The sequence below is a fragment of the Meriones unguiculatus genome, chromosome 4 (assembly GCF_030254825.1).
Source record: "Meriones unguiculatus strain TT.TT164.6M chromosome 4, Bangor_MerUng_6.1, whole genome shotgun sequence".
NCBI lineage: Eukaryota > Metazoa > Chordata > Mammalia > Rodentia > Muridae > Meriones > Meriones unguiculatus.
Window position 1 is genome coordinate 106,826,061 of NC_083352.1, and position 27,517 is coordinate 106,853,577.

The 27,517-nt window shown below is 53.0% G+C and overlaps 1 protein-coding gene across 1 annotated transcript in view; it reads left to right on the forward strand.

Moving 5' to 3' along the window:
• The first annotated feature begins 7,264 nt into the window (after positions 1-7,264).
• The window catches only part of Bmp7 (bone morphogenetic protein 7), a 73,467-nt gene continuing 53,214 nt past the window's right edge, over positions 7,265-27,517 (forward strand). The window contains exon 1 of the mRNA XM_021650101.2: positions 7,265-8,211. Coding sequence (XP_021505776.1) covers positions 7,797-8,211 — 415 coding nt within the window. The 5' untranslated portion in view covers positions 7,265-7,796. The remainder of the gene's footprint in view (positions 8,212-27,517) is intronic.

Sequence of the window (27,517 nt, forward strand, 5' to 3'; positions counted from 1 at the left end):
TTGCTGGAAGCTGTCTCGTGCAAGGGGCATAATTTATTAAACAGCCTTATATGGACTCTGAGAAGGGATAAATGGAAGACCACAGACAGGGAGACAACACTTTTGGATCACTATGGTTTGAAACTGTCCACATCGCTTCACTGGTCTTCATTTTTCTACGCGTCACTTCTTGGAGAGAAACGGTCCGGAGAACTTCTCCTGGCACTCCGGCTGAGTCTTTCGGCTTTTGCGGACCTGTTCCGATTCACAGGAGCCTTGCTGTTTCTGCTGAATCATGCCACGGCTGTTGATTCATGTTGCTGTTTGGTGTTTGCTATTTGACTGGATTGCTTGTATCCAGACACCAAAGAATGGGCTCGCCCCAAGAAACTACGTCTAAAAAGGTCCACAATGCCCTTTAACCTTCTTTCTCCCCTAGCTCCGGTCAGTGGGTTGGAAGGGAGGAAGAGTGTTTAAGAACTCTAAATAAAGTAGGTTTTTGAAAAATTTAAGCCTGCAGAAGCCTATGTCTTGATTTTTAATTTGCCAAATCTGGCAGTTGTAAGCAACAGTTAGTGTCATGGGTGTAATGTTTCACCTTGTACCTACTGAAACCAAACTTTTAGTGTCAGGTACTCCTGGACGTGAACACTCACTGCTCACGCCTGACTTCAGTCTCATTTGTGGGACAGAAAAGCCAATGACCCCAGGAAAGGTTAAGAGTTCGCTGCTTTGACCCGGGAGCTGTGGCAGTAACCTAGTTCTTAGGAGGCTTTGCAACCCATTTAAGACACCAGCCCCAACTGTTAATCTCCCCATATTGGTTTTCTCCCATGAGTCAGGACTGAGCCAGTTAAAGGAGGCTTTAGGGAGGATAACAAAAACCGCAGAGAGAGAAGACAGCACACTATTTGTGTGTGTGTTCGTGTGTGCGTGCTTGTGTGTGTGTGTGTGTGTGTGTGTGTGTGTGTGCGCGCATGCTTGTGATGTGCTATGTGTGGGATGCTGGCTGTCCTCTATCATTTTTCATTGTTTACCTTTCAGACAGGGTCTCTCACTGGCCCTGGATCTAGGTCCCCCAGCCAGCCAGCACCAGCAACCCTCCTGTCTGCAGTCCTCCCCAGGGCTGGGCGCTGGGATTTGAACTATGCTTCTCTTGCTTGTGCGGACCCACTGAGGCATCTCCCCGAGAGGGTCCCGTGTCTGGCCATGGCTGCACAACCTGAGAGCAGATTCTAACATCAGCTTGGCACCAACCTCTGAATTAGAGCCAAACAGCATCTCTGTGTAAGAGGAAGCCGTTGGCGCCTGGATTTCCAGTGCTTTTTCTTCTGACCAAGAATGCAGCGCACAATGGCTTAAGCTGGGAAATTCTGGCCCAAGCCCAGGGATCACTTGCTGTCAGATCTCATGACCCGAGTGCGATCCTTGTAACCCTCCTGGTAGAAGAAGAGAATTTATTGACTCCTGCAGATTGTCCTCCGACCTCTTTATGCATGCAGGACACATGTGCACATACACACACAGAGAAACTAAAATAGATGTAATAAAAGCATTTAAGAAAACAATGTGATTATCAGCAAATAAACATGAGAATTGTCAAATGTGAATCGGTTTCCCTTAGAGATGAGAGCTGGGGGTCAAATTCTGGGATGGAACTGTGGTCCCCAATTCATGCCAGCCCCGCCCCTTCTTAACGTATAAAGGCATTTGCCTGGCACCTGCACTCACATGAGCTTTCTTCACGAGCATTCCTTAGGCTGGTGTGGGGCTTGTGCTGGTCCCTTGGTGCTTGCTGTGGCAGTGAGGCACATTACTTCTGCCTTGAAGGAGGCATAGAAGACAGGCTTCAAGATGCTGTGTCAATCTTGAGGGGCACTCCTATGGGCAAGGCTCCTGCCAGTCAGTCATGGGAGATACATGGGGTATGTCCCTGTTTGGGTTGTCCCAGTGTTCAAGGACTAGACAGACTGCATGAGAGCTCCGATTGGCAGCCTTCAGCTGGGTCCTAGCAGCTGAGCTCTTTTGGTGTGTAAACTGAGGGCAATAATGGTGAACACGGTACAGGTGACTGAAAGAGGTAGACGCTTAATTTAGAAAGTACTCTGGTGCAGCTCGGCAGTGGTAGTACACACCTTTATTTCCAGAGCTTGAGAGGCAGAGGCAGTCAGACATCTGTGAGTTCGAGGCCAGCCTGATCTACAGAGTGAATTCTAGGACAGTCAGGGATACACAGAGAAAACGTGTTTTGAAAAAAACAAAAACAGACAAAAGACCCAAAACAAAACACAAAAAGAAGGTATCTGGTCCTAACGGGCAGGCATTGGATTTTCAGTCTGAAGCCTTGACACCTGACTTGTAGCGAGGAGAGCGTTTGGTCTTCCGTGGGGAGTCCGCAGTCAGTAGCAGCAACCAACCCTGGGAGTGGCGTGGTCCAGCTGCCTCTGGCCTATATGTGAGATCCGCATTCAACCTGCGCACCAGCAAGCAGGGGCAACTCGGGCTGCCCACAGCGAGACTCCGCTCCCGTTCCACCGCTGACGGCGTGGACCTTGGGCCAGTCTTTCCCTGCCTGTCTGTCTTCTTGTTGCCTCATGTGGGGATGGCAGTGTGAGGCAGTGTGGTCCTAGCAGGCGCTACCCACACAGCAAATGTGTCCTGTGGGTCAGAAGCGCCCTGTCACATCCCGGAAGGAGAGGAAAGGGCTCCCTCCAATGTGGAACCAAGAACAGCTAATGGCCATCGCAAGCCAGTCTTTCTCCAGAGGAAGGAAGAACACCCATGGTGGTCAAAACAGAGCAACCCCCTACCCTGCTCCACTTCTCTGCTCTCCTCCTTTCGTTCTTTTTTCCTTCTTTCCTGTCCTTTCCTTTCGTGGTGTGTGTGTGTGTGTGTGTGTGTGTGTATAATTACATTTGAGTGTAAGGCTAAAGGTCAACCTCACGTGTGTCCCTTAGGAGCTGTCCGCTTTGCTTCTGAGTCAGGATTTCCAAGGGAAGCTGGGGCTAACGATTGGGCTAGGTTGTCAGGCCCACCAGTGAGCAACGAACATCTCCCTGGCTCTGCTCCAGCGCGTGGGTTATAGATAGCCAGTGCGAGGCACGGCTTTTCCAAGGGGGTGCTGGGGCTCGAGCTCAGCTCTTTGCACTCGAAAGGGGAAACACTTTACCAACTGAGTTATCTTCCTGACCCACAATAGCCTCTGTGTAGCCCAGCCTGGCTTCGATCTTACAAACCTCCTGCCTCATCATCCCTAAAACTTTGGGGTCTCTTGGCCATCAAGTGCAGCGCCACGCTAGCCTGATGAGTATAGTTTCTTGTTCCTGCTTAAGCCTCCCGGCATACAAGAGCTGCTGCTGCTGTGGCTGCTGCAGGGAAAAGTTTGACAGGAAGAAAGGCATGGCAGGTTTGCAGAAATAAGTTCCCTCCTGGGGTGGTGCTCTAGGCATACAGGAGTGTGTGTGTATGTGTGTGTGTGTGTGTGTGTGTGTGTGTGTGTGTGTAAGAGTTAGAGAGAGAGAGAGAGAGAGAGAGAGAGAGAGAGAAGCCAGTTGGCTCTTGGACCCCAGGTTTGATGGGGTGGAAGGGAGGGGACAGCTTGCTCTTGAAGCTGGGTCTGACATCTAGGTTGTCCGGCCTTGACTAAGTTGGGGAAGGGCAGAGGGAACTGCCTGTTACCCCCTGGCCTTGCAGGGCACCCCGGCTCAGCTCCCTCTCCCCAGCTAGATGGAGTCAGACTTTGCAGTTAAAGATGAAGTCCCACCTTGCTCTGAGATGTGTATGTCAGCAAAATTCTTTTCTTTTTTATTGCCTTGGAGACATATGCTGCTGGGGTCAAAATCGCCTCTGCAGGCTGTGAGGTGATGTACCAGATGAAAACTCCTTGCCCAGCCCTGAGAGGCCAGCGGGAGAGAGCAGCCTCCAGACACAATGACACCCCTCCATTCCAGGCCCAGGTGGCCCAGGTGTGGAGCAGCCTGGGGAGATCACATTACATTCTGGAGCCTGTGCTGGGTGCCCTGGTGGGGTGGGGGTGGGGAACCATGCGGAGGGTGGGGCTGGTGTGGGTCCGGGCCTAGCTGCTCAGGAGGCCCAGGCCGGCCTGGGGTGGGGGCTGGGGGACAATGAGAAGCTGGCCGGCAACTGAGGAATTCATGAGCCTTAACATTGGCTGGGCCCTCCCTTCCCCTCACTCCACTGCTGTCTCTTCAGGGCTTGCTTGCTCCTCTGTGCAGGCCACTGTGGAAAAGTTCTGGTCGTTTTAACTGCTAGAAGCTTCTTCTTGGTGGGTTTTCCATCTTAATCAGATGGCAACTAACATTTACCAAGGATGTCCTCTGTATCCCAGGCACCTGGCAGATAACCTTTCCAAGTGGGGGAGCACATAGATCCTCTCAAGCAACCTTGGGAGCCACAAGCTCCTAGTCCTCCCATTTTATAGAACAGGAAACTAAGGCAGGAGCCAGCCAATGTCACTCTCCCTGTGCACGGCTGAAAGTGTGGAGTGTGGAGCCCTGGGCTTAGGCTCTCACTTCCTCCCTACAACATCCTCAAAGCCTTCTCTGGGCGGCCTGGGTGCTCCAGTGGTGCATCTATCCTGCTCATTTGCTCCATCACCCAGGAAGCTAGCTGGGGTCTGGTGAGGTCTTGGGGACTCTGGGAGAGGAAGTGCAGAAAAGTCCTCCCTCTCCCTGGGTTTGAGTAAGAGATAACGCTAACTGGGGGTAGTGGGAGTTCAGAGAGACTCTTATCTCTGGAGTTTTAGGAATGAGGAAAGGTGGCTTCTGGGAGGTGGGGACCTGGGTGAGAGGCCTGGGAGGAAAGGGGCAGCCTTTCATGGTCCACTCCTTCTGGGTTAGGTTTGGTTGATTACCATTCACCCAACTGGTATTTGGTGAGTGGACATCTGCTGTGTGTGTGTGTGTGTGTGTGTGTGTGTGTGTGTTGGGGGTGGTGGTGCAGAGGGTCCCTAGAGAGAGACCAGTAGGAAACACTCAAGGATCCCGCTTCTAGGCCTTTTCTAGTAGAGGGGTTGAGAGGAATCCCCGACCAAGGGAGGGTTTTTCATATGCAAATTGGCATCGCCCAAACCTGCTCCGTAGTCTGCCAGTCCCTGCCTTGCTTGCTAAGGAAATGCCCCTAAAGACAGAGGGTGCATTTGAACGAGGAGGCTTCTATGAGCAGCACACCTTAACTTGATGTTATTCTTGACTTTGGAAGGAAGCTGGCACTGGGGTCAAAATAGTGCCTGTCGGTGCCTTGGCTGAGGCCACAGGCAGGGCTGGGGCATCTGCTGCCTGGGCTTCTTTTCTTAATACCTTTTCCAGGAAAATGTCTCCTTCCGAAGTCCTCTGTCTCACTTGTCACCTCACTGCGTGGCCCACTCTCTCTGTGGGGACTGGAGTGACCTCGGGTCTTGCTTTGCACGCTGTTCTATGGACAGTGGTGCACTGGCTCTCCCATGGCCCTTTGCAGCCCATGGGTCAGAGGTCCTCCTCTACCCAAAGCCTAGCCAGGTGTCTCCTCTTTACCCGCTCGGGTGCCTCCTCCACATGGCTCTGGTGCTTCCCAGGGAGGAGAAAACGGGAAGGACTGGCACCTTCCTGTCCCAGACCTTGCTGAGGGCCCCTGTTGTTTCCAAGGCCCCTGAGAAGCAGCTTGCCACGGGGTCACCATGCTGGCTCACTCTCTGTTTTGTCTTCCTGCCTGGTCCCTATGTGTGGCACCCAGGCTGCCCACAGGGCTCTGAAGTGAAAGTAGGGCCCCTTTGTTTATTCAATATGAAGAACTGTAACATGGTGACCGGAGGTCATGTCACCAGCTCACACCCTGAATGGCCTCAGTCCACAAGCTGTAGCAGGTCCAGGGAGAGGCTTCTCAGGGCTGCACTGGCCAGGGACTCAGCGTTATTGGCACCCACAGCCTGAGTTAAGACCTGCAGGTTTCTTTGGGGGCCACTCCAGTGGCCCCTCAGGTAGCCAGCATGGTCTAAGCTTCTCAGAGTCCCTGAGAGTCCCATGGTAGCCACCTCTGTTTCAGGGAGCCCAAAAGACCAGGCTGTCCCTTCTCCTCCTAGGAGTTCAAGAGGGGCCTCTGCCTGGCACCCTTCTCCAAGTTCTAACCGTCACTCTTTACTTCAGACTTCCTGAATCCTCTTGAAGCCCACCTTCTGCAGAGCAGAGAGGCCTGTTCTACCCCCCCTCACTCCCCCACACCTGCTGCCACTCTGGGTGAAGGCTGCTTTGCTCCCATTTTTCAGATCAGGAAATGGAGGCCCCAAAGAGCAGCAATCCACCGAGAGCCCCAGCATGGAGTGTCTTGGGCCTTTGTGTGAGGAGAGGGTGGCTGTTCTACTGGGAGAAGAAAGTGCATCTGAGAGGTCTCCTGAATTTGACAAGCTGCCAGAGAGCTGGAGGGCTGGAGGGGGGTGGTGTTAGACAGGGAGGGACCAAAGGGCTGTGTCAGGATAAGGGGTAGGTGGAGCCCCCCCAATAAAGAAGAGGAGAGGGGGGAGCCCTCTCTAGCCCCAGATTTCTTATGCACTCAACAGAGCTGCAACATCAGGGGTTTCCCAGGCTCTGCCTTCAAAACATGAGGCAGAAAAAACTTAGAAGCACCTGGATCCCCTGAGCGCTGGACTTGAGGGGAAGGGAGACAACAGGCTGTGTAAATCGAGATTCTCTCTGAGTGTGGGAGGGTGTGAAGTGTAGAAAAGAAAAAGGAACGTCTGTGGGGGGAAATAACCTTATCTCCAAATTATCTCTGCCCCTCCAGGAAGGTTCCCAGAGGAAGTGGCACCCGAGGTGGGAGGGGCCGGGAGAGAACTTCTGAGGAGGAATGGCCAGGGCAGCAGCAGCAGGCTGGTGGGAGTGTGGAGGGGGTCTGTGTGACTAGAGCAAATGGAATGCTCGAAAGGGACGAGAAAGAGCCATGTCCAAGGGTGGCCACCTCCAAGGAGTCTTCTCTGGTTCCTGCGCTCCCTCCCCGATGCTTTCTCACCGCAGGCCAACAGCGTCGCGGGTCTCACATTGGCCACCTCCAGTGCTAGTCCCGAGAGGGCAGAGCCACCGCGGATTCTTCTCTCCGAACCCCTGCGGCGTCCGTCCCTGTACCGGACACCCGGTGGGCACTCAGTAAATATTTGTAGAGCGCCCTGGGAGGAATGAATGAAGCCATTGGGCCAGGCTTGGGGAGGGCGGGGCCGGGCGCAGGTGGGAGGCCGCGGGCGCGGGAGGGGCGTGGAGGTCGGTCCTCCCGCTCCTCCTCCCCCTCCTCCTCCTACCGGGCCCCTGCGCGCACAACTCCGGGGCTCCCGAGGCGGCTGGCGGGAGGCCGGGGCGCGCAGGGCTGGAGCAGTGACCCGGGACCCCTGTTCTGGGCACTGGAGGTCAGAAGAGGGTTTGTCGCCGGTCCCTGCCCGCCCGAGCGCGACAAGAGCGGGAGGAGGGAGAGAGGGCTCGCCCGGCGCCCAGCCGCCTCCCCGGCACTAGCTCTCGGGACTTGTAGGTCTGCAAGCTGCTGCTCCTCCCACCCCGGCCCGCCTCCTGGCTCTCTCGCTTGCTCTCTGGAGCTGCCGTACTAGCCGTGCCGTGTGTCCCGGCGAGTGAGGGCCGAGGGGCCCCGGGCCAAAGCTGAGCAGAGGACAGGGGTGTCCTGGGCAGAGCGCAGCCGGCTGGGGAGTGGCCATGTGTGGCGAGGCCTCGGCGAAGCTTGTCTGCACCAAGTGACCTCGGATCGTGGACCGCTGCCCTGCCCCCTCCGCTGCCACCTGGGGCGGTGCGGGCCCGGTGCCCCGGATCGCGCGTAGAGCCGGCGCGATGCACGTGCGCTCGCTGCGCGCTGCGGCGCCACACAGCTTCGTGGCGCTCTGGGCGCCTCTGTTCTTGCTGCGCTCCGCCCTGGCCGACTTCAGCCTGGACAACGAGGTGCACTCCAGCTTCATCCACCGGCGCCTCCGCAGCCAGGAGCGGCGGGAGATGCAGCGGGAGATTCTGTCCATCTTGGGCTTGCCCCATCGCCCGCGCCCGCACCTCCAGGGGAAGCATAACTCGGCGCCCATGTTCATGTTGGACCTGTACAACGCCATGGCGGTGGAGGAGAGCGGGCCGGACGGCCAGGGCTTTTCCTACCCCTACAAGGCCGTCTTCAGTACTCAGGGTCCCCCTTTGGCCAGCCTGCAGGACAGCCACTTCCTCACCGACGCCGACATGGTCATGAGCTTCGTCAACCTAGGTAGGTGGTGGTGGGAGGGGTATATCTCAGACGGAAGCCACTTTGGGATAGGGAGAGGGTCGCTGCCACCTTGGTCCACCTGACCATTTGCAAAGTATCAGTGCCCGCCAGGGACTCTCGCACCCGGGTCTTAGCGAACCCTAAGCTCTGTGCGTCCCAGGTAAGTCTTGTCGTCTCGGGAGGATTTGTAGGGGCTAACAGGAGGGAAGGACCGGCCCCCGAGTCTCTTTGCCTGCTTCGCGGCGGGTTCATCTCACTCCGGGGCGGGAGGTGCCGGCCGGCCGCGGCTCATTTCAAAGCGCCGGCTGAGTCATGTGAGCTGAACCGGCCACAGCGGCCCGCGCTACCTGGATTTAAAGGGCCCTTGCGGGCAAACTGCTTTCCCGCCCTTCCTCCGCTCCTTTGAGCCCAGTTTGTCTCTGGCATCCCGCTCGTCCCCTTCCCTTCCCCGCTCTGAGCAGCCCTACCTGTCCCTTTGCGGTGCGCTCCGCGCGCGCTCGGAGTGCCGCGGGACTCCTCTCCCAGCCTCCTGTCGCCCACCTTTGGGCTCTCGGCTGGAGCCGGGGAAAGAGCGTTGCCATTGCGAGCTTTCTATTTTAAATATTTAATGATAGGTCCCGGGAGGGCAGAATCCATTTTCAGCGTTTATCACGTGTGGCGCGCAAACCACGGGTTTTGGCGATTGGGTAGCTGGGGACCTCGGAACAGAGGCCACCACGGAGTGGCTGGGGAACCCGCTTCCCTACTGGAGTCCCAGCCAACCCAGTGATGTGAAGCTGGGTTGCGGCTGGTCAAGGCGGCACCCACCGCATTTGTGCGCGCACAAGTATCTTAACTTGCTCAAACTAACCCCTGGCTGTGTGCGCTGTGGGGCTTGATCATCAAATATTTGGCTTTGGTGATAAACACGCCCTGATAGTGCCGTTTCCTGAGTCGCTTTTAATCTGCTTGTGGAAGCTGCTGAGAAAACTCCAAGTCAAGACACCACAATGAAGCTTGAGGGCCACCCCTCCCTCACTGGTCACCTGGGGTGCAGAAGGGGTCTCTGGGAAGACAGGGTCCACAGTTAATCCTTTCAGCTCCAGATAAAGGCCCTGCAGTCCCTGGGAAGCCTTCGTTGTCTGTCTTCATTAAAGGTCAAAAATATCAAATAATGAATTAAGGATCGGGTGTAAAGGTGGGTGATGGAGATCCCCAAACAATATAGATCACATTTAAATTCTCCTTGAACAATTGCTAAGAAGGGGCCCTGCTTTGGAACAGACTTCAGGCAGTGGAGAGAGGAAAAGCCAGGTGCTGATCAACCTGAGACACCAGGAATTGCAGATTTTCCTGGTGGGTAGGGCTTAGGGTACTGGTAGATGGAGGCCATCTTTCACCATGACAATTAAAAAAGAAATGTGGATTTATTACCAAAAACTAAAGAAGACTTCTCAACAGATGCTTAGCAGTATGTGGTCAGCATGGATGTGTGAAGCCAATGGGAAGCCAGGATTAACAGGGTCCTTTCCCTGGGGTGAGGGTGGGGGCTTATGGCATCTTCTGTTCTCTCCTGTGATCTCCAGGAAGCCAGTGGATCCTAGTCGATGGTTCAGAGCCTTGCTGGGCTCATCAAGCGGCGATATATAATCCCTGACTTTGCTGACAGTCTCTGGGCTTCAGGTCAGGCAGTGTGGCCCCAGCTGGCCTCCTGCATCCCAGAGAGCCAGGTGGCTCCCAGGGCGGCTCCCAGGCCCTTCTGGGAACTTGGCGGGGTGGTTGCGCCCCCCCTGGCCTTGGGTACAAGCTGGGACATGCTGGGGAGGCCACAGCTGGCTGGCTTCCTCTGGCTGCACACACACCTTTCAGTCCATTCTTTCATGTTGAAAGGACAAAGACTGGCTTGTCTGGGCCTCTTAATCAGTGGGGCTGGCTTTGGGCTTTTGTGGGACCGTCCTGACTTTCTCAGGCCTGGCTTTCTGGACCATCACCCTCAATTAGATAGCAGAGTGGCTTTTAACAGAACTCATGGTCCAGGGTCTTGTTTTCTTTCTCTTTTCTGTCCCTAAACTAGAGGTAATTAGGGGAAGCCCCAGACTGCAGCTGCTAAGAACTTGCGGTAGGTGCATCTTTAATCTCTGCTGGGCCACAGCACAGACAGGAACCTCCTGTCCCTGCCCATGTTGGTTTTGACTTGGGGGTGGCAGCTGGGTGAGTTGGAGAAGGGCGGTGTAACTGGAAACTTGTCCAGACCCTGAGTTTGCTGAGAAGACTTAGTCGGACTGTCAGTCACGTGGGTCAGAAATAGACAAAGTTTTGGAGAGCCAAGTTTACCTTTTCTCCTGAGTGAGAAAGTCACTGAGTCCTGTCAAACCACCCCTTGCCACCCTTACAGCAGTTGGTGTTGGTGGCAGAGAGTGACTCCCCAGGCCTGCCAGCTCAGGGACCCCTGCCTCAATCCTGAAGGCTTTTGCAGTCAACTGCCATTATCTTGTCTGCAGCCAAACTGGTTTTTATTCTTGTAAGTTGTTCTCCCTGGAATTTGAGCAGTTTGCCAGGCCGAGTGGGATCTCTACTGGAGGAAAATTTACAACAAAACCAGGTGCTGCATGTGAGGACTTGACCATCCCAGAAGATAAAGACCACCCCACACCATAAAGCCCCTAGAAAAGCCAGCAAGCTGCTTGCCTAGGACACCCATCTTCCCCGCTCCGGCCCTTGAGTTCAATGGCAGGATCTGTAAACTGGTTTGGATTAACAAGCCCCCTACTCCTCTGGGTAGACTTCATTTGGAATTCAAAACAGGCCACATCTCTCAAAACAGTCCCCAGGCGAAGTTGATCCTGCAGGGACTGAGTCTAGCCATTAACCCGGACCACTCTTTCTTTGGAAACCCCAGCAGCCGTGTTCAGAATCTTCTAGAAAGCCAACTGGCTTGGAGAGGGTGTATGGGACTCCTGTTTATCTCTGGGCCAGGTTAGGAAGGAATGAAATTTGTTTAATCTTCGAAGCTAAGTTAGAAAAAGGAGACGGTTAGAACCCTGTCATTATTGTAGCCAGCACATAAAAGTGGCTTTTGTTAACTTGTTCTGGGAAGCAGAGGCGAGGCCTAGCAGTTTGATTTTCACTTTACCCCATCTGGCTGTCCTTTCTGTAGACAAGTGTTTGGCGTTAAGATCTCTCCTTTACCCCTCGGAACAGGCCCTACCACTGGGGAGTAGTAGGGAAAGGTTCTGTTACAATTTAAACACGTCCTTTGGGGAGTACTCCACAGAGCATGGCTGCAGGCGCCTGCAGCTGTAAGCTGGCCCGCCTTAGAATTTGGAAGGGGCTCCTTCGCATTCCAGCCCTTTCTGGTTAGCAGGGGAAGGTTAATAGAGATGTCACATGGCTTCCCCCTTTGCCTTTCTCTCTCTCTCTCTCTCTCTCTCTCTCTCTCTCTCTCTCTCTCCCTCCCTCTCTCTCCTCTCTCTTCTCTCTCCAGATCGACTTCACCATAGGGGTGCACCAACAGCTGTGTTTTCAGTAACCCTTTCAAAATCACTTTAAACCTCATTTTCCTGGGTCTATAAATCAAAGATTTCCCCCCCTCCCCTTTTCCCAAGGATATTATGTGACCCAGATTTGAACTATTTTGGATCTTTTGTGTATTTCCCTTCTGCAATCAAGGCAGGCTCAGGCTGGGCCCTGGATGGCAGCTCAGACGGCTGGTTTGGGTTTTTATCCCAGCGCAGTCATTTGGGTCTGAGGTTCCCTCAGAAGGTGGGAGGCGGTGCGGAGAAAGAGTGGTTGATTGTTTTCCTGCGTGGAGAAAAGAAAGTGAGACCCTCTGAGACCCAGCTCTGGAGAACTTGGTTGGGGCCTTACCTCAGCAATGATGGTGGCAGCCTGGGAGCCTTTGCCTAGATAAACACAGAGGGTGGACGATCCCCTGACCACTGGCGTGCCTGTGATGTGAGCACATGTCAGATGCTGAACTGGGAGACAAGAGGTGATTTCATCGCAGGCAGAGTCCCTTGGATGTTGATTGGTCGCCCCGATCACTTTCATATCTCGCCCACCCCGTCTGCTAAGGTCATATTTGGCCCTCATTGAGCCTCACAGTGTCCTCCAGCTGCCTTCTCCACCCTTCCCGCCCTGCCCCTTCGTGTTGCTGTGGAATGGAGACGCCTTCCCACCCAGCAGCAATCTGGTGCTGTGCAGCCGTGGTGGGGCCCATGGACACGCAGGGGATGTGGCTGGCCGTTGAACAGCTTGCCTTCACGGGCCCTGCTGTGTCTCTGGGGTCAGGGCGCAGGCAGGGATGTATAGGATCTGTCTTGTTATTGTCAGGAGGAATGTACTCGGGGATTAGCGGGAGAGCGTGGTGGTGGGAGGGAGCCGCAGCTGTGTACACTTATTATAAAAGATTTAAGTCCCACTGGTAAAATCAATATATTGAATTGCACAGCTCTCTGCTTTTAATTAGTTTAAATCAAACGTGCCCATGCTGTTTTGCCTTCCCTTGCCTCTATGGGGTGAGGAAACACCAATATTTACATAGAAACTGATAACACGTTCAGCTTCGCGCACTCCAATGGCCCATGCTTGATGGATCCCAGATCAATGTGACCTTGGGAGGGATGATGTCAGCGGGATGAGGGACATCGGTGATGCCTGGGTCTCGGATCCCTGATGTTGGGACGGGCACAGTAGGTGTGTGTTCAGGGGCAGTGTTGGTGAGCTTGAACTTCCGACAAAGTAGCTTACTTTCTGTATAGGTAGTCAGAAAAGCTGAGATTCACCAATTGGCTCCCTAGAACATTCTTGCAAAACCGTTCGGGGGCTCCGCCAGCATGTGGGGTTCTTTGTGCCGGGGCAGCTCAGGGCACATGCTTTATTTATTCCAGAACTCAACTTCCTAGTCCCTGCAACTGTTCGTAGAGGCAGGAGGGCTTGCTTTGTAAGCAATAGCGTGCACCGCCATGGCTTTTGTGTGAGCCAGTGGGTATTAGCTGTGTGCTCAGCTGGGATTGAATTCCCGGGATTTTGCAGCAAATGGCATTTGACAAATACTATTTGACAAAAAATGTGACTTGGTATTTCTTAATGTGGAACAGATATTTCACGGTTAACCTCCCCCGGGTTAAAAAAAAAAAATCGCTCGACCCCCAAGTGCAATGGCAGTGCAGATGAATGCCAGGACTGGGCTGGGTACTTCCTCTCTCCAGGATGGACTGTTTATGATTTGGAGGATGTCAGGAGTGCACGGAGCCTGACACGCCCCGTTGTGAAGCTCAGAGTAGCATGTGCCAGGCTGTCCTTTCAACATTTGTGTCGGAAGGCATCTCGGGGAGCGGCGCAAAGCCTCCGCTGATCCCCGAGGAGTGGATCGAATTAATGAGGCCTCAGCGAGCACCAGGGTTTGGGTAACTGCTTTATTGTTTGGGAACCAGAGTGCTTATAATCTGGTTCCTGTACCAACATGTTTAACGTGTGTTAATGCATTTCCAAACTGGAGCCTCTCAGCACAGCCCTGCTTTTCATTAATTGATGTCAGTAGCATGGTACAGTATTTCAAAGGGCCGGCCAAGCATAAACTGTGTTTCCAATTTCCTTCCTTTCCTGTGTTTGGGATGCCATTGTTAATTTGTTCCCATGCAGGAGCTGGGGCTGCCAACCGGCTTTCTATAAAGGGCTTCACAGTGACGGCTTCCAGCCCTCGCTTATGCTCTGGCCGCCTGGCCAAGTTTCCTGACACTTTGCAGTTAATTCTGGATGATCTATGGGGTGGGGGGTTGGGGGCTTCCCTGCCGTGGAACGGAAGTTCTTGGTGACAGCGGTGGGTGTGGCTTGGCAAGGGATCCCTGAGGAACATCCACAGTAATTCTCTTTAGACACGGCTTAAACCCGTGTGCCTGTTTCCACCGTGGTAGAAGAGTGGCTGTGTGACCTTGGGCAAGCTACTCTAATGTCTCTGAGTCTGTCCCCTCATTGTCAAGAAAACACAAGTCCCGCCAACCCAGAAATAGTAGGTGTACTTCTTGTTGGGGTGGGCAAAGCCGTATTCCTTTTGTTATGTTAGTCTAAATTTCAGTTAAAATTTTTTATTATATTTATCAGGCAGGAGGAGCACCTGGCGCAGGGAGGTTAGAAGGCAACCTGTGGAAGCCAGTTCTCGGCTTCTGCCGTGATGGTTTTGGAGATCAAGCTCATTTGGTCAGGCTTGGCAGCAAGCGTCTCTACCTGCTGAGCCATCTTGCCCGCCTTTACGTTTAAGTTTTTTTTTTTTTTAAGAGATTATTTTGTTTTTCCTATGTGTGTGTGTCTGTGTGTGAGTAGATGAATGTATGCATGCATACTCACACATACTCACCCAGGCCAGAAGAGGATGCGTGATCTCTCAGAGTTGGAGTTACAGGCATTTGTGAACCTCCCTATGTGGGTGCTGGGGTCACAACTCTGAGATTCATGACTGAGCACTAAGCACCCTTCAGCCGAGGTGTCTCAGTAGTCTTGACTGTAGTGCTGCTCTGTCCCCTTGGTTGGCAGAGCTCTTGTCTAGCACACAGGAGGTCCTGGGTGTGATCCCCAGTGCCACAACAAGTCAGGCGTGTAATGCCAGCACTTGGGAGGTAGAGGGAAGAAGATCAGGAATGCAAGGATAGCCTTGGCTATGGGACATGTTCAAGGCCAGCTTGGGCTACACAAGGATCTTCTATCTTTCAAAAAAAAAAAAAAAAAGGTGTATAGTTACTGAGATCAAGTATTTGAAATGTAAGGAAATGGCCCCAGGTGAGTTTCCCTGTTTTTTTTGTTTGTTTGTTTGTTTTTTGTTTTGTTTTGTTTTTGTTTTTTCAGAGACTTAGAAACTGACTTTCTCCATCATTCCACTTGGATCAGCAAAGCCATGCCCCATGATGCCATCGGGCACAAATGGGAGCAGAGCACCAAACTCACCCATGGTAAACAGAGTAAATGCTGATTCTTTTTCTGGATTTTAACATCTGTGGTTATTTAAAAAACAAAACAAAACGAATCACTACCTGGGAGAGCAAAATGGAGTAAGGGGTCTGCATAGAAACTTCAAATAAAAACTTATTCCAACATGAAAAAGTTTAAGTAAAAAAGAAATCTCATTACTCAAGTATTTCTTCCCACCCCTTTCTGGAAGCTGGTCAAAGTACAAACAGTCTTTCCCTTCGGGGGAGTGACAAGGCCGGAGCATTCATTAACTGAGCCTGCAGCTTCCCACTTGTGATTGGAGCAGGTGCAAGGCACCCCTGCCTCCCGCAGCTGGGTCTGTGCAGACAACATCAATAAAGCCTGGTGTGGATTCCGCAGAGGCCAGAGGAGCAGAGATCACGTCCAAGGCCTGAGGCAGATGTGGGGCTCCTCCCGGGGCCCCACAGATTTCCTTCAGCTCTCTTGGAGAGTCCAACGCGGTGCATAGATTTCTCAGCATCCCTGAGACCACAGGTTCGGTCCTGTCTTTATCTCCCCAAAGCCCTTAGGCTTCCACCTCTGTAGTCATGCTTGATTAAATTTGTCTGTGAGTCGGAACTTGTGCTCTTTCTGAGGGCTTGCGTGTTCTGAGGCCTGAGCGTTCTTACTGTCTCCGCGCACTGTTGCTTTCATGTGGCTCTAAATGCTACACCCCGTGTCTGACGGACCAGGTGCTCACCTGCCAGTGACTTGACACGGTCATGCCCGTTCGAGCACACACGCACGAATGTACATGCAGATACAGGCGTAAACACATTCGTGCATGCACTCGCAAAAACACGTTCACATACGTGTGCATATCCACACATGTGCACAGGTATCTACAGACAGCCTAGGGTGGGTGTCTGGTTGCTTTGGCTGTTGATGAAGGACTCCCTCCTCGATTGTTTTCTCAGCCCTCCTCGCTGCCTTGCCCAGGTCCCAGGGTGCACCAGGTTGTTCACATGTTGGTCATCTGCGTCTGTGTACACGGGAGGGGTGATGACATTCCAGTCAGAGTCCTGCAACTGTGACTGATCTCGTGGCCCCTCCCTGGTACATTTTGAGGACACAGCCTATGTAGACACAAAGTGTGTAAGCAAAGTGTGTAATGAGCAGCACGTTGGGAGATGTTTGCTTTTGAAAGGCATAGATGACAATAGCGCTGCAAGCAGGAGCCCCGGAGAGGAAAACAACACCAAATCGGCGTGTTTATCGTCGGGAATTGAATGTGAACTGTCCCCCGCCAGCTCGTGTGTTTGAACACCTGGTGCCCAGCTGGTGGGGGAGTTTCAGGAGGTTGTGGAGCTGTTTGGGGACGACTTAGGGTTTATGGGTGAGAGCCAGGTGATGAGGACGCCGCTGGTGCTGTTTCCCCAGAAGGTACCAGCTGTCCCTGGTCCCCAGGTCTGGGTCTGAGTGGAGAACTCCCTCTTCACAGGCCTTACGGTTTCTCACACCCCACAGAACTTGTGTGGCTGAACCTAGACACCAACCCCCCTCTGAAAAGGGTCAGGATGAGCCTGCAAATTTAGAGCTAGCTCTCTGAGTAGCCCTTTAATTCGGCTTCCCCCTGCCTCAGCCCTGCCCCTTTTACCTTCTTTCGGTTTTCTGCAGGATTAATGCCATGGGGCAACCTTACCTGGTAAGTGTGGGTTGTGCCTGTGAGTGAGCACAAGCCACTTTGGGCTGGGAGGGGCCATGGAGTACCATGATACAGTCTATCTGGAAATAGATGGAAATAGACACTAGGCCTTGACTCTGACTTTGTGGTCTCAGGGTGAGAAAAAGAGAAGCAGGCACACCTCGCTCCCTGTGGCTCTCCATTCTGAGTGTAATAAGACCTCTCTGTGTCATTATGGCTAGAAAAGGATTGTCAGGGAGAAGGGCCTGTGTGCCCGTAAGTGGGGCCTACATGCGTCCTGCTACCTCTGAGGAAACCCTAGGGCAGCTACAGCAGTGTCTTTTAGTAGCCAGACCTGATAGTGTGGGAAAGTCTGTGGAAACAGCCTCACCATGTGCCCAGAGCTTCCAGGGACAGTTGTGTTGTGATCAGGATGCCCTCCAACACAGAGCTGAGTTCCTTTCTTTGTGTGTGTATGCACCCATGCATGTGGTATGCATGTATTTTGAGGAGTGCTCCAGATGTCTCTGGGAACAAATGCAGCTGTGCAGCTCAAATGCAAAGACTACTCTCTGTCTTACATCCAGGATGACTTAGAACATGTCAAGAGAGAAGGTGAGGAGCAGAGGGTGTTTAGAGTATGGTCATTTGTAGGCTCAGCACACAGGTTCGCTGCATACTGGGGGTGACTGCGGACTCTAGGCTTCCGTGTACTGTGGTGAGGCCCTTTCCTGAGCGTGGGAAAGGACTCATGACCTTCAGGGTGACAGCTGCTGGTCTAGGTGACAGCAAGGGGGAAAGACCAGGAACACACATTTTGGTTGAACTCCTTTCTTTGTGTGTGTGTGTGTGTGTGTGCATGTGACATATGCATTTGCACACTCGTGTTTGTGTGTGTGCCTATGTGGAGGTGTGTCTGTACTTGTGTGTGGAAGAACATGAGGTATCTTTCTCAATAACTCTCTACCTTCCTTCCCACCCTGAACTGGAACTGGACATTGGAAGGCTGACAGATCAGTGAGCTCCGGGGATCCATTTGTCTTCCCCTTCCCATTGCTGGGGTAATAGGTGTGTGCCTTGTATAGCTTTGTTTGTGTGGATGATCCTAAGTCTGGTCCTCAAGCTTGCATGGCAGCCCCTTTACTGACTGAGGCAACTCCTCAGCCTTCAAGTTTTCCTTCCTTTATCAGTAAGAAGGCAGAGGGAAACCAGCATGAGGTCCTTGGGTAGGATCTTGGCCAGGACAGCAGTGAAGCCAAAGCCAGCACTTGCAAAGCTCCTAGCATTCAGGTTGGGCAGCACACCAGCTCTGAGATCCCCTTGTAAGTCTCATTATTCCAAAATTATTTATTTTATATTTTAAAGAATGTCACCTCTTGTGGGCACATGGATTCCTGGCATGTGTGTCGCTACAGTTTGCTATGTGCTTTAGCGTGTCCCAACCCTGGGCACAGCAAACCAGATCCTACTGGAGATGCCCGTGAGGTAGAGTCGGCATCAAGTCTCAAGGTTCTCTGTGGCAAGGCGGCCCCTCCCGGCTGCTCAGGGTGGTACTGTGGTATCATGCCTCAAGGGTCAATAACCAATCAGTCCTCAGACCCATTAGCACAAAGAGGGGGAGCAAGCAACTGGAGCCTCAGTGGGGCAGTGCCCGGAGACATTTAAAGCTCCCCTGCCTGTTTTGAAAGTGCTTAGAATAAAGCAGACATTTGTTCACGGGGCAGGGGCTGTCTGCCGTCTTTCCATTTACTTCTCAGTCTTGAACTTTGTAAAACACAGCCCCACTCCTTCCCCGTCTCAAGTTCCACTTTCTGACTGACTTGACCTTAACATTTGTTGAGAGACAAGCCCTTAAAAATGGCAGTGGGCCTGGAACCTTCCAGGGCCAGTAAATGTTTATGGGATGGAGGCACTGGTTGGTCATTCCCCTCAGGAGGAAACAATAAATGAAGTGAACCCGCTCTGGGTTGTCTTAATGTATCGGTGGGGGCTGGGTCGGTGGAGAGGAGCGTGGGGAAGGGGGTCTGGGAGGAATATTGGGGCCAGTGTGGCTCAGCGTCCTGGAAACATGGAGGTACCCTTTGTAGGCAGTACAGGGTTGCTGTGCATGTCATCTGTGGGGTCGCCATGCTCAACCATTTCCTAGACCTCCACACAAGATGCAAGGAACGCCTCTGTCCCAAGTCTTGACACCCAGTTGTATCCCCAGTCCTGACTAAGTATCCTCTGGGTGAGGGGAAGACGCTCCTCCCAGTTCAAAACCACTGACTCTCAGGTGGTTTTTCACAAGTTTAGAGAGTTAGCTGCAGTTTTGCAGCAGCCAAGCAATGAGTGGGGATAGCATATTCTTGGGGGCAGGTTGCTTTCTATCTGTAAGGAAGGAAGGCTACACTGAGAATGGAGCCACTTCTGGATCCTGCTGCCTTCCTGAGAGACACCCCAGAGGCCAAGGTAGAGGGAGACACCCTGAGAACCCTCGACCAGCTATTCTCTCTCTGGAGCCCAAAGAGATGGATGGTCCTGTTCCTGGACCTGTAGGTTGCCTGGACCCATTCCGGGTCCACCCATGAGTTCTCTTCCAGCTTCTGCAGGAGGAGGCTGGGTGTCCTAGCCAGGTGATTTTTTGGGGGATGGACAAGATGGATAAGCCAGCTTCCTCCGGGCTTCAAAGACCGCCTTAGACCTCAGCTGGTGTCAGCTCCTAGCCCGAGGCTCAGCCTCGACACTCACTTGTTTCCCTACACCCTGTGACCTCAGAACAGTTTGTTCATCTAAAACACGAGGTAAATAATCAGAAGTAACGGTCACCCATAACCCAAGTGTCAGGGGTGCTGAATAAATGTTTTGCAGGCATACTGACTGGGTGTGTTCTCCGGGGCCATTTTCAGTCTACAGTGGTCTGCCAGTGTGGCTTTGTCAGAATTTGTGGTGACCGAATCCTGAGTGTCTCCTGCCTGGCCTGCCACAGGCATTTGTGGGTCCCTGTATCCTCTGTTGCTGTTCCTGTCTCGGCACATCATCTTTCTGCGGGGGCTTTCTCCCCCTTCTCAGAGCACCTCCTTTCTGGCTTCGTTGGACCTATATCTCATGTGAGTCCCCCAACTCCCACCCCAGGGCAGTACTGCACCCCACCTGGCCTTCCCCCGAAGTGCTCAGGTCTCTGTGTTCTATACCTGTAGACTTTTCGAATAATTTTTCATAAGCAGCCCAGTTCTGAGGCCTTCTCCTAAACCGTGGGAGATCCTCCTTTTTTTTTTCTTCTTCTTCTTCTTTCTTTTGAGCTTAAGGACTTGGTCCATCTAGAGTTGACCCTGCTGCCTGACCCTGGGGGCTGGGTTGATAGGAGGAGAGACTGGTGTGTGCCCACTGCAGCTGGGAGACCTCCATGTGTCACTAACTCATCTGGCTCTGAGTGCAAGCTATGAATGGGGCCAGGGTCCTCAGCATGGCGCCTCAGCCCTGCATCTGGGGCACTGGAGGGAGGTGGCATGCCTGCGCAGAGAGACACTGGCTCAGACAGAAGCTTGCCTGTGTTGACAGGGCACGAGGCAAAACAGGAAGTTGGTGTTATCACACTGGGCTGATCCTGTTACACTAGAAAGTTATCTCTTGGCTGATTAAGATCTGCCATTGGTCAGGGTTTTTAAAGAAACAGCGCTGGGGACCAGCTGGAGGAGTGCCCCAAATAGGGTTTCCCTAGAAGATGTAGCCTTCCTTGACTCTCAAGTCACACTGGGTCATAAGGAAACATCTTGCTGCAAGCAAGGGCAGAAAGGCGCATCTGGCCTCTAGCCAGCTATGCTCGTGGAAGACAGAGAGAGGTTAAGCTGGCTGTCGGGAGCCATGTTCAGTGGATTAAATGTCATCTCCCTCTTGGCTTTTCCTACATTGCATACTTATATTTAGGAAGGTACGCATGTGTGATTTTGCTGTATGTGTGGGTAAGTAGAGCCCAAGCTAGCTTCCAAAGGCTGTGACACAGCAGTGTGCCACTGTGAATGTACAAAGAAGACTGGCTGCATTTGATGGTTCTTTTGTGTTTATCAGTACTGGAGACAGAACCGGGGCCTTGAACCTGCTGGCTTAATGCTCCACCTCTGAGCGATGCCCTTAGCACATTGCTATTAACCAGACCCAACTCTCTGCACTCCCCAGACTGACAGCGCTTCCTCCTGAACCCCAGATCCAAAGGCCTTGAAGACCCAGCAGAAGTTCAGCATTTGCTGCTAACATGACCCGCAGTGTCCAGTGTCCTTCCACAGGGCAGAAGCTCTCCACAGTGACCAAAGGTGGCCAAAGCCCTGTCCCCCAGGCAGAAGTACAGCTGGATGGGTTTCTGTCTGAGTCCTGCTCAGGGACCATTGACAGCTGTCTCCCTGGTCAGAGTATTCACAAGGGCAAGTTGCCTTGAGTATCATCAAGAGTCACATTTGAGCCATGTGGAAAAGGCTTCTGCCTGAGAGCCTCTGGAGGGGTCCTGAACCCTTCATCGGCGGGTGGGGTCTAGCCCCAACTCCTCTGCTCCTTGTTCCCCTGGGGAATTCTGGGACAGGGCCCGTGTGTCTGTTTCTTCTGATGGATGGTGGGGAAGGAAGAGGAAGGGAGGGAGGAGCTATTCATAGGATGCTTTCTGGCCTGAGTGTGTCTGCTGGGAACAGAAGCTCATTTGTCAGAATTCTCTCGTTATGGACATCTCAGCTCAATAATGAGTGCTTATTTGGTGATGGTTGGGGGGCAGGGGGTATCAGCACATTTCCAAAAGTTAAGAAAGGACACACCAGGCCAACACCTATGGAGTTCCGGAGAGCATGCAGGATCTGTTGAACAGAGGCTTCCAACACTGTCACTGACTTATGGTAGACAGACCATAAGTCCTTTCTGCCTCTCTGCTACCTGGCCTACTGGAGCAAACAGCAACTCGTGACATCCCCTCCCCCACCCCTTTGCTTGCTCAGCTTCCCTTGCAGCTTGAAACGGCCTTGGGATGTTATTCTAATTAGCAGACACAACAGGAAACCCGCTGGTTGGACAACAGGCTAGGAGGTGGTTCAGAAAAAAAAATATTTTGCTTCCCACTGAGTGGCTGCCAAGCAAACAAAACTTTGTCTTCTTCTCCCTTTCCTTGCCACTTGTGTGGTTGGTCCCGGGACAGCTCTTTTGTGACTAAACAGTGGCAAAGTGAAAAAAAAAAAAAAAATAGAGAAAAGAAACAAGTTACTGTTGATGTGGCCCAGCTTCCGAATTTAACATGACTTTTTGGAATGAGACTTGAGGCTATCATGATCACATGCTCTCCCATGACTCAGTTGGTTTAGAAGGTAGATCTTACCACACAGATGGGTGGCAGGGAGTCGGCCTCTGGTCCCCTGTGGGCTCGCTGGGGATAAGGGAGTGTTGTGCCTCTTCTCCAACTGCAGCTGGCTTAGTCATGATAACAACGAGCAGTTTACTTGTACCCGGTCTCCTCTTGGTTACCGGCTTGGCTTATAATGTCTTATTTTTTGTAACGGACACGCATGAACACTTGGATCAAGGGATGAGATATGGGGGTGCCCTCCACCCTGGAACCCCGTGTTCTCATGCCCAGTGGGCACCACTCTCTGCCTCTAAGCATCATGTAAATCACGTGAAGGATTTGCCAATCCTTTTTTAATGGCAGATTCTCCAGGAGCCCTGCATGGGAAGGGGCCCTGCTTGTAGCAAAACGAGCCTGTCTGTGGCTTGGCATGCATCTGTAGTCGGAAGGGCCTCTTCCTTCGTTCCAGAGTGGGTCAGGGCCTCCATGCAGCCTGGCTGGCCTGAACTCAACAGAGATCCCTCTGCCCTGCCTGTCTCTGTCTTGAATGCTAGGATTAAAGGCATGTGTGAGCAGCTAGGCTTGACTCCACAGTTTTTTGTAGCTCAGACCAGGAGTTGGAGAGTCATTTTTAGAAATGTGAGCTTGAGGAAGCGAGGGCCTTGAAGATTTCCAGTTTCCACCAAATCATCTCCAGCCGCTCTGGTGTGGTCTCTACACACCTCTGCACCAGCCCTTTTCCAGGGATGACAGCAGTTCTCAGTTGTCCATGGTTGGTTTGGAGGCCTGAGGTCAGTGCTACAGAAGACTCTTATTTTGAAGGGGAGGTGGAGCCTGCCTCTCTGTGAGGCACCTGCATCTCTGGGGCTAATGAGTTTAGGTTGATGGAACCCAGACCCCAGGAAGGATTATAAATTCTCATGTGATCTGACTTGCTGCTGAGTACCTGAAAGCAGCTGTGCCTGCCCAGCTGACCTGCAGCCCCAGCTGCCTGGGGCGGTCCAGGTCTCCCCATGCCCAGTGGGGAAGGAGGAGGCAACAGCCCCACTCCCACCTGGCCCCTGCCGGGCTGGCCATGTAGCGGGGACCTTGTTCTGCTGCATTGCATGCTGGCTTCTGTTGTATCCAGTTTTACTACAGTCCATAAGTAAGAGCCTCTGTGTGGTGTTGTGTCGCAGGGAGAAGCTGGGCCCTCTAGAGATGGGCTAACTTGTCCTGGGTGAGTTCCTGTCAGTGGTCGGGCAGAGGCTGTGTCCCATTGGACCACCAGGCCCCCGGGAACACACGCAGCTTTTTTTCCTGAGTGGAATGGGGCCAGAAGTGGAATTCTGGGCACTGTGGCACCTCTGCCACCTTCCCAGGGAAGCTGCTGACCACCTGGCTGATGAGTGGCAGGCAGAGAGGAGGTGAACGGAGGCGTGGAGGCAGCCATCTTTGAATGGACTGGAGGTTCCCCCGATGTCATGTATCCCAGTGGTTGTCAAAGCACAGTCCCCAGGCAGCACTGTCACTCTTGAGAATAGGCCATGTCCAACCTCAGACCCTGTTTGGCCATGTTGCAAGTGAGGTTCAGCCAAAAGCATGGTAACAGCCTGCTTCTGGCGGGAGCAGTCTTGACCCTCCGATGGCCTAGGTCACCGGGTCCAGAGCCAGAGCCACATGCCCTGATTCGGAGCCAGCACGCACCCTACCTCTGACTCACAGTAGAAACTGGTGTTAGTTTCCTGCGGGGCAGCAGATGAGCAGCCGAGTGCTAGACGGGAAAGGATGGAGGCTACGAGAGGATAGTGATGAGCTGTGCATGCCAGGCTGATTTCTGCCCAGCTGGGAAGGGACCAGAGGCCAAGGGCCAGGTAGGCCTGGAGCAGCGCCCTGCATGTGTCACCTGAGCAGGGGTCTCCTTGCTTGCTGTGCAGGTAGAACCAGGAACATCAGTCTCCACCCCACACTCTCAAGTGGAGGTGTGTGTGTGTGTGTGTGTGTGTGTGTGTGTGTGTGCATGTGGAGGCCAGAGGTTAATATTGGGTGCAGATTCTATTTCCTTCTTTTTGTGGGGGAGGGCAGGGTCTCTCACGGAACTGAGAGCTCATCAGTTCAGCTAGACCAGCTGGTCAGTGAGCCTCAGGGATCCTGGTCTCTTCCCAGCGCTGGCCTTCAGATGCATGCTGCTGTGCCCGGCGCTTCCGTCAGAGGCACTTTATCCACTAAGCCATCCCCACAGCCCTTCGGTGGAATTGTGACATCCACAGACCTTCTCACCTTTAAAGCCTCCTCTCTCTGAAGACGGCCATCTTGTGTGTGCCACACACGTGTGCCCCCTTCCCCTTTGCATCAACTCTACAGAAGTTGGCTGATTTGGAGCACGGGGCATCCGATGCTGCAGAGCAGAGCTGAGCCGCAGAACTTTCCGCCGTGCTGTGGACTTTAGTCGGGCAGGGACTCCACAGGCCACACGTGGCTGCTTAAGTTTAAATTAGCTGCAACAACAAAAAGCAAAGCACCCAGCCACAGTGGCCACATGTGGTCCGTGGCTACTGCCATGGACAGCATGCACGGGTAGAGGGCTATCCTGAGCCACATGTGGGTCAGGTTGGTGGGGCTGGCAGGTTTGTCTGACATGACCCCACTGGAAGAGAAAGAGGACTTTGCGAGTGATGAAAGGCGTTGGGGTCCCACCCAGCTGGCTGATGGCCCAGATGGGAATCCAGGCCAGCATCCTTGACCTCTTGAGGTCTGGTTAGCTCAGTGCCTCTCAACACTGAACGATAACATCTGGGAGGCATTGTGGAACACGCCTGCAGCACCAGCGCTGCAGAGGTGGAGATGGGAGGACCAGAGGTTCAGGGCTTTCCTTGGCTGCATAGCAAGTTCAAAGCTAGCCTGAGCCACAAGAAATAGCATCTTAAAAAACAAACAAACAAACAAACAAAAACCCCAAAAAACAAAAAACAGAAACGGGCTTAGGGATGTAGCTGAGTGGTAGAGGGCTTGTGAGGGGTGTGTCTAAGGTTCTGGACTTAATCCTGTTTTTATAATTGATTGATAAACAAAGAGGAAAGTAAAGGAAGAAGAAATTAGAGTGGGTCTCACCGTTTTGCTGGGCTGTCCTTGGACTGGAAGGCTCAAGTGACTTCCTTTCCCCAACCCCTTTTATTTGTTCTTGTTTTAGAAGACAGGGTTTCTCTGTGTAGCCCTGGTTGTCCCCGTACTTACTCTGTAGACTAGGCTGCCCTCAAACTCACAGAGATCGCCTGCCTCTGACCCCCAAACACTGGGAGTGGAGTACAGGTAGCCAGGATCCCAGACATGAGCCACCATCAATCCGCCTATGCCATTCCGCATTCTGCATTTCGGGGCTACGTATTGCAGTGTGGGGTGTGGCAACATTATGACCTCAGCCTACGAGATTCTAGTAACCTCGTGCACCTGTGCGATACCCACAGACAGAGCGGCAGTGTGCAGAAGGGGTCGGGGGCAAAGCCTCCCCGACTGGCTTAGTGGAACGTCGCCGTGACTTCTGTTGTTTTCCTGTGTTGTTCTGTTAGTGGAGGATGGGACTGGAACCAGATAGCCCTGGGTATCTGGATCCTCCGTGGTGGGAACATGAATGGCAACCAAGTCAAAGCTGATCAATAACTTAGGAACCCACAGTCTCCACTGGTTTCCAGTGTGGACTTGCCTTGTGGAGGGAGGAAGGCCCTAGACCTACGGACCATCTTTGCTCTTGGCTCTTTTTCACTCTGGGTCTTTTTAGCAAACAACTGGCCCAACCCTGGAGAGATAATTAGACCCATCTTTCCCCCTCTCCACCCCAGCCCAAACCCTCAGCTTCACCCAGTTTACAATGATGACATTGTTCAAGCTGTGCCTCACACATGTGGACACGGAAGTGCTTAATCTTGCAGCGGAGGCCTTATTTCTCAGCCTTGCCTCTGTCCCGACATCTCTGTAGGCTCTGGCCTAGGACAGCCCCAGTGCCAAAGCAGAAAGACAGCCCTGATGCCATAGCAAAAAGACACTTCTATGCCAAGGTGGAAAGACAGCCCTGCCCCCCGCCCCATGTCAAAGTAGCCCTGTGCTTAGAAGGAGGCTGTGTCTCCTACGGCCCAGTCAGAGAGCTGGTGTGGGGACTCTGGAGAGCTGCCGGTCACTACAAATCCTCAGTGAAGTTCCAGAGCTGATGTGGCCGTGAGATGAATGTGAACCTGTGGGGAACCTGAGGGCTCTGTGCACAGGTAGCTCCCTGCTCCAGTACAAGGTTGTCTGTGGGTCAGGGTGGTGGGGGCTTGGTGCCGGCCTGTGGGCCCCCAGCTCTCTGTGGCCGTAGCCAGTGACTTAATACTGAGCCTCAGCTGTGAAACTCACAAAAGGCACCTACTTTGGAGCAGGAGTCTTCTGAGGATTGAGGATGGGATGTGTGGGATGGAGATGGGGCATCCAGGCCAGTGAGAGAGAGAGCGTGAGAGAGTGTCTCACACCTAAGCGTCAGCAGTTTAAGCAAGGTTGGCTGGCCAGTGAACCCTACAGACGACCTGTCTCCAACCACCCAGTGCTGTGGTCTCGGGCTCATGCCACTATGTCTTTTTTCGCATTGGTCCCGGACATCAAGCTCATACCTTTTGCATCACCATCTTTCCCAGCCGAGAGGGCTCTTCAGACGGCGGCTGCCACCTCACACCTGTCAGCTGCAGTGACCCTTTGCTAACAGAATGGAAGCAGCCGTCTCTTGATGACATGTGGGGAAATCGAGGCACAGGGCACTGTTGCTGGGATGGGCACCTGTCCTGGCTGATGGTGGTGTGGTTGCAATCCCCCTTGATAACAAACAGAATTGGAATGTGATTCAGCCATTCCCCTTGCTCTCTACCCAAAAGAATGCTCAGCCAGGTCTCCAAGGACTGTCTGTGCATCTGTCACAGCAGCTGCAGCAGAAGCTGTTCAAATTTTTCTGCAGGATGAAGGTAACAGGGTGTGGTCTAGCCACACAATGGAATACTATTCAGCCCTGAAAAGGGGTATTCTGACGCATGTTAAACCTTGGCCAAACTTGAGGACATTGCGGAGAGGAATGAGCCAGTCACAGGACAGATTCTGATAGGAGGTCCTTGGAGGGATGCAGATCACAAGGACAGGAAGTTCCACAATGGCCTCTAAGGCTGGGGAAGTAGAGAATTAATTGTGGACAGAGTTTCATTGGTTCCAGATGGTCTAGATACAGCAGAGCATGAGCGTGTCTCATGCAACTGAATGGCACGTGTACAGGTGGCAAGTGTTTTGTCACCACGTCTTCCCATGTGAACATTAAAGTTCAGCGTTGCTGAGGACTACAGAGATGGCTCAGCAGTTAAGTTACATAAACCACCTGTAACTCCAGCTCCAGAGGATCCCTCTTCTTGCCTCCACAGGCATGCATACATATGGCATACATACACACACAAACACAC